The sequence below is a fragment of the Ylistrum balloti genome, unplaced genomic scaffold (genome assembly GCF_031769215.1).
Source record: "Ylistrum balloti isolate Yb309-2 unplaced genomic scaffold, AGI_CSIRO_Ybal_v1 Utg370840, whole genome shotgun sequence".
In the NCBI taxonomy this organism is placed as follows: Eukaryota; Metazoa; Mollusca; class Bivalvia; order Pectinida; family Pectinidae; genus Ylistrum; species Ylistrum balloti.
Window position 1 is genome coordinate 2,396,077 of NW_026782484.1, and position 7,219 is coordinate 2,403,295.

The 7,219-nt window shown below is 36.1% G+C and overlaps 1 protein-coding gene across 1 annotated transcript; it reads right to left on the reverse strand.

The window, feature by feature from the left end:
• Positions 1-300: 300 nt before the first annotated feature.
• Positions 301-2,077, reverse strand: LOC132558925 (circumsporozoite protein-like). Its single transcript, XM_060223542.1, has 2 exons — positions 1,959-2,077; positions 301-775 (listed from the first exon to the last, which is right to left on the reverse strand). Exons 1-2 carry the CDS (start codon positions 2,075-2,077, stop codon positions 301-303), a joined length of 594 nt encoding a protein of 197 aa, XP_060079525.1.
• Between the last annotated feature and the right edge of the window lie 5,142 nt (positions 2,078-7,219).

A 7,219-nucleotide genomic window follows, 5' to 3' on the forward strand; every position in this document is an offset into this window, starting at 1 on the left:
TGCAGTAAATATCCCAAACTACCTACAATAAACAGACTACTATTCATCTAATCAGTCCATCTTTCATGTGAATTCTTAGAGATGATACTTTATCTATAACCTTTAGAACAGGTAAATACCAGAGATTCTCCAACTGCTAACAACAAATATGAAAAGGTCTCAAATATTTTGATGCTACTACTTTACTGCAACAGCAACAATATACAATGTAGTCAGTTTATCGGCTACTATTGTACCACCAATATCCTATGTGGTCAGTCCATCGGCTACTATTGTACCATCAATATCCTATGTGGTCAGTCAATCGGCTACTATTGTACCATCAATATCTAATGTGGTCAGTCCATCACTTGTACCACCACTCGTACTACCAATATCTAATGTGGTCAGTCCATCGGCTACTATTGTACCACCAATATCCAATGTGGTCAGTCCATCACTTGTACCACCAATATCCAATGTGGTCAGTCCATCACTTGTACCACCAATATCTAATGTGGTCAGTCCATCACTTGTACCACCAATATCTAATGTGGTCAGTCCATTAGCTGTACCACCAATATCTAATGTGGTCAGTCCATTAGCTGTACCACCAATATCCAATGTGGTCAGTCCATCGGCTACTATTGTACCACCAATATCCAATGTGGTCAGTCCATCACTTGTACCACCAATATCTAATGTGGTCAGTCCATCACTTGTACCACCAATATCTAATGTGGTCAGTCCATCAGTTGTACCACCAATACCCAATGTGGTCAGTCCATCAGTACACCTATAGTCAGGCAGACTTTAAGTAAGATCTAAAGTAGTATATCAACCAAAACCAAAACTAATTGAATGCTTAATTAGCAGATTTTAGCAGTGTCCTTTTAGGGACAAGACTTTTATACATTTAGTTAACCAAATTATTGCCTACTTCATCTAAAACTATACAATTTCATAACAAAGGGTTAAGAGATACAAAATTTGCTTGTCCATTGGTCAGACTATTTGGTTAATTTTTATCAAATTTCTCCCTATGTGATATTTTGACCAGCATCATATGAGGGCTGATTGATAAGTTGTGAGCTTTGTTTTCAAGGGTTTGACTTTTGGCCGACATATTGCATTATTGTTCAGCATAATCCCATTCAGTATCTTTACACTTTTGTCAGCAATATTTAAGGGTCTCAATGCCTCTTTTACCGACCATTTAGATGTCCTCTATGTAAAACGTCACCATCTGACTAAAAGTGGGTACCGGAAACATTTTTTTTTCAAGTTTGGAAACAGATGAAAGTCTCATGGAGCAAGATTAGGCAAATAAGGCAGATACACAGTCAATTCCTGGCCACAATCATTAATGGCAGCCATGGCAATGAGAGACTTGTGAATAGGGACATTGTCCTGGTGGCATAAAATACCTTTACTGAGTTCTCCACAACACTAGAGTTTTTCTCTTAACAGCTTAACAAGTGATGCAAAATATGTGCCATTGATTGTGTGTACTTTATGCATATAATCTACCATCAGAATACCATCAACATCCCAGAAGACCAAGGCCAGATAGAACAGTCTTTGCCTTTTTTGGCAGGGGTGAACTAGGGTGCTAGACTGGTGTTTGGCCTCTAGGGTGAAATGATGGAACCACATTCGTCCATCATCACAAACCTCTGCAGAAATTTAGCAGGATCTGCCTGTAAAAGGCTCAGATCAGCATGCGACAAAGTCCTCCTGGTGTGCTTCTGATCAACTGTCAGAAGTCTTGGTAACCAACATCATCCCTAAGAATGGAATGTACTCTTTTCTGTGAAATCCCAACTGTACTGGCTATATATCTGTCTGTAACTTGCCTGTCAGCCATAACAATATCATGGACTTTATTGACTATTTCTGGGGTTGCAACAGTGAAATGCCTCCCCGGATGGGCATCATCCCCATGGCTCTGCCTGCCAAGTTTAAATTCCACCACCCACCTTTTCACTATAGCATATGAAGGGACATCATTCCCTAGTGTTGCAGTATGTATATCCTTAGGTGCTAGACTTTTCCTATGAACATATTGAATCACTGCTCTTTCAGCAATTTTGTCCATTATGAAAAAGTCACTTGCCTTGTTTACTTTAGAGTGCTACCTCTTTGACATAAACTGAATAAATGACACCAGTCTTTGGGTACACTTCCTTAAACAGTAAGCGAAAAGTAGAAGTGGAAAAAGTACATCCCTGCTGAACTTCTTCATTACAAGGCTCTCAACTTATCAATCAGCCCTCATATGTAAAAGAGAAAATTACCTTTGAATAATAACCTTAATAATGTTGGATAGTAAAGAAAAAGACCCCCAAATACACTTCATTACTTCACAATTTTGACCAAATAAGCATATTATGTGCTTACAAAAAATCCAAAGGGGCGTGTTTAAAAGATGTATTGATATGAGAAAACATGTGAACTTAATCAGAATCCAGACTCAAATTCAATAAAACTAGTGCCAAATACAAACAAGGAGCCACAAAGCATGGCATTATCCCTCGCACCAAGCTGTTGGTGTAAAATCCAAATACGATATAAATATATCTTATGTATCAACCTTAGAGCCAGAGTTTATATCTTGATGTAGATCCTGTGTATTTGACTTTTGATATTTGAATGGAGATTGGTATTGTGAACAAATACATGCAACACTCTAAAAGCTCTGGAGTAATTCAAGATGGTTACAGAAAAAAGATAAATGATAAAATGTCCTCAAAATGGCACAACTAGGGCACTAACCTAATATATACAGAAAATTATGTGGATTTGAGTGGTACAGTTTTGACGTTATAAAGTTGAAGTAAACACTAATTTTGTGTTTTTTGATTATGTTTCAATGGTAACACAAAAAATACAAAAAAAAATGAAATGTCGCCAGTAGCAAAATGCACAACTAGGGCACTAACCTAATATATATAGAAAGTTTTGTGAAGTAGAGTGAAACGGTGTTGAAGTTGTAACCGGGAAAGGAACGTAAACACTAATTTTGTGTTTATTGGCTGTATTTCCATGGTAACACAAAAAGGATAAATGATAAAAAGTCCTCAATAGCAAAAGGCATAGCAAAGGCACTAACCTAATACATACAAAAAGTTTTGTTGAGTTGCATGGAATGGTTTTTGAAGTTGTAGCCTGGAAAGGAAAGTAAACACTAATTGTGTTTTTTGGCTATGTTTCCATGGTAACACAAAAAAAGTATAAAATGAAATGTTGTCAATAGCAAAAGGCCCAACTAGGGCACTGATCTAATAAATACAGCAAACTTTGTGAAGTTGAGTTGAATGGTTATGAAGTTATAGCCCAGAAAAACAATAGAAAAATTTAAACAAGAACTCCAGAAAAATAACAAAGAGTAATCATCTCCTCCTTCTAAGACAACACTGCCAGGTAAATCTTGTTCAATCCAAGTACTGTATTTGATCCAATAAATACACATGTCCCTATAAGTGCCCCTCCCCCTATTTTTTTGGATTCTGATGTTCAGATTTATTGACTTGTTTTACTCAATTCAAATTTCGTGGTCGCTACCCTGAGGTGACTTTAAGGGTGGTCCTTTGCGAATGATGTATATCAGAGCACATGGCTGTATTGCAAGCTGTAATAAAATGGAAATGGAAATGCAAACTAACTATACAGTAAAATGACAGGAATAATGAGAAGAATTTCCTTATTATACCTATATTATCGTACTCAACAATGACTAAAAGGTCACAAATTGAAGGGAAAAAAAAGAGAATAAAACATCAGCTGTTTTCACCTTTGGTAATTTCTATTCAAAATCTTTAGTGATTACGGTGTAGGACATATCTGTACCAGCAACTACACAGGAGTCCACAAATGCCATGTATTAACACTTCATATGATACACACTATCTAGTGTCATGTAAATATTTTTCCAAACTCATAATCATATTCACTTCATTACCATATTAAGAATATCTTACCATTTGTAAAAAGGGACCCAAGAGTCATATTCAGGCTAAATATTTTTGTGAAACACAAGATTTCAGAAACTTGTCATTAAGTCTGCATTAGTGATATGGTCTGATTCAATATGGCTTTTCAAACCAAAAAAAGAAAAGAAAGAAACTTGCAAATAACAAAATTACATAATCTTAAACTGAATAACCCATAATTTCCACTTGCATTAAAAATGTTTTTACATTAATCCAATCTTTTTAGAACGCAAATCATTTTAATTGAAAATTTAATTGTTTTGACTAGATTTAAATTCAATAAAATTCTAGGAAGATCAAATCTTGATCAAGGTCGCTCATGCAGTTTGCCTCAGTATGGTAACAACTTCAGCCAGACTTTCCTTGCATATGAGTAAAAGGAGCAGACATGGTGAATCAGAAGGACAAAATGCCCTGGCAACCCAGATGATTCAACTGTCATGGTATACAGTCAATATTTCAGCATCTGCAACACACACCTCTACGACAGTGTAACAGAGGTCATTTTTCATCGCAAAGCTGCTGCTAGGAATCGAACCCGGGATCCCTGGCTTACTAGTCTGATGCTCAACCAGTTGAGATAAAGAGTAGTTTTCTCTAGCCGAGTGGTATATTGCGGCTAGTATTTTAACAGGGTTACATACTCCCCCTCCAGGAATTAACTCGTCCTTGAGTTTCCAGGGGTCAAAGCAATGCCGGTGGGGCATGGCTAAGTACTATTCCCGGGTCCCTATGTGGGCGCCAATGTAACAGGTCATTTTTCATCTCAATGCTTCTGCTAGGAATCGAACCCGGGACCTCTGGCTTACTAGTCTGATGCTCAACCAATCGAGCTAAAGAGAAGTTCTCTCTAGCCGAGTGGTATATTGCGGCTAGTATTTTACCAGGGTTACATTATCATAGTTTTGCTTTTAACACATAAAACTATCCATCAGAAAACTGACCCTTCCTTATTTGCATAGTGAAGATGGCCAGTCAAAAACTGTCACAGACTGTCCCTGGTGTACTGTCCTCAGGAGTGCAAGTGACATAACACAAGAGAGGTTGACAAGATTACCAAACAAACACAGACATCTTCAGGACAATAATGACCAGGGTGATCTTTATCACAACAGGGTCTTTAAGAACAACATCAGATGACAAATGCTTATGACCTTGAGACAACTTTTCTTTTGATTAAGCAACAAGGCAGTAATCTGAAGCACACAAGTACAAATTAACAGTCTCCTATTTCTATCTCACTCAAAACATTTTGTTTATTATTTCATATTATTTTTGCGAAAATACATTATCACTGTTATACATTTACACATACACTGAGAATACATGGTCATTTTCCGTAAATATAAGCTGTATTTTGCCAAGGGTGAAGAAATTGAGACACATATTGTGAGCCTTTGGCTAGCCACTTTCGCCTTTCTGTCCTGAGCCAAAATGCAGCTTATATTTCAAGACAATGAACATAAGATCTTACAGACTTTACCAAAACTTTTTTGTTTACCTGACGTTGATGTTACTCTTAATTGTGTCTGATGATGCATGAAAATATCGCTCTGCATGGAAATATAGTTCCACACTTCAATGGCTATGAAAAGTTTTTTTATAAATTTTAGTAAATAAACTTATTTGTTACAACATATAATAAGACAGCTTGTTTAAACAGTTATTTATATTCTTAAATGAAATATTTAAGTAAATCATAAAGTAATCCTGTTAAATTAATGAACAAGCTAAAATACATTGACATACCATTCATAAAAACAACATGCAATATACAACATACTGAAGTGTGGATACTGGACAAAGTTTACATATCCAACATACTAGAAAATCCAAATAAGAGAAAACTGACCAGTGTATATATAAGGTTATACAAAAGATAGACACTAGTACATACTCTACATCGACCAGAAGGCCACACCTAACAGGACAAATATTATACTTAATTAGTATACAGATCAACCAAGTGATACATTATAATGTAAGTCAGGCAGGCCAAATATCTCCTATTTCTTCTTATGGTGTGGTACAGCTGCTGACCATTTTATGACTTTATCAATATGCAGTGTTTATGACTTATTTACATTATGTACACCACCTTCCCACATCATCTCATTAACCTCTATTCCAGTCATCTAGTCACTCCATCCCAGGCGAAAACTGTCCTCCTGGTGATAACTTACTCTGCCCCATCCCCTGAGCATTTACAATGTAGTACAAAGTCTATTGGCCTTACACAAAAACATGTATATAAGTGACCCAGTTACCAAGGAAACACTAATATTTTGCAAAAAATTATAAAGAAAAAAAAAAACTCACGCCAACACATCTACAGCATATAGCCCATAATACATCTGCATTTTTTTTCACAGAAGTCTAGAAAGGGCCCTCTAATCATAGGTTTTAGTTGGATGTTATGGCAACCAAATGACATAGGACGTGCTGGAAAATAGTACCATTGTTATAACTAATAACCATTTTTCAAAAACTTTATGTATCAATATTTAGCATAATCGTACAATATCTTAATTTTGACCAATCACAAGCCTTCAGTATGTAATGATTCTGGAAACACTTGATGTGTCAAATTATAGGCTTTGATATGTTACACCATTTGACCAAGTTTCATTAATATTCATCTAAGGACTGATGAGCTATGAACCATTACACAAAAACCTGTGTATATTGACAACCAAACATTCTGCTGAAAAAAAAAACTGCATGCACATCTATGCATGGTTCCTAACATTCCTGTGTAGTGCCATGGAAGTTAATTCACAAGTTAAGAAGGAGTTGTCAGGACAATTTTTTTCAGACAGACAGACAAACAGACTGACAGACAAGTGAATTCCAGTATAACATTGTTAGGAAAGGAAGAGTACATCACAAAACACATTAGGGTCATCCTGTCTGCACACAAAATCATTCTGATAATGCTGTAAATTCTCTCTACATGATCAAAATATTGCAATCTTCATTTTACTGTTCACTTTCTCTTTTATCTTAAATTCATCATACCTAACAGTAACCTTTACAAAAAACCACTGTAAATATCCGCCATATGCACCCATGTTTGTTTTACACAGAGTTTTACAGAGAGTAAATTTTGCCAACTTGTGTAGTCTTTCGGTTTGATCAAACCAGGTGTCTGCTGATCAGAAAACAACATTTTGTTCACAAAGTTTTCTCAAGAAAAAAAAAATACCTACCAGGAATGCACTTGCTGAATTTCCCTATCCCGATCCGTC

Coding starts and splice junctions, on each gene's coding strand:
- LOC132558925 (XM_060223542.1), bottom strand. CDS start 2,077: ATGGACAAAATTGCTGAAAGAGCAGTGATTCAATATGTTCATAGGAAA. Junction 776..1,958: donor TCATATGCTATAGTGAAAAG/GTGGGTGGTGGA, acceptor GCCTGACTATAG/GTGTACTGATGGACTGACCA.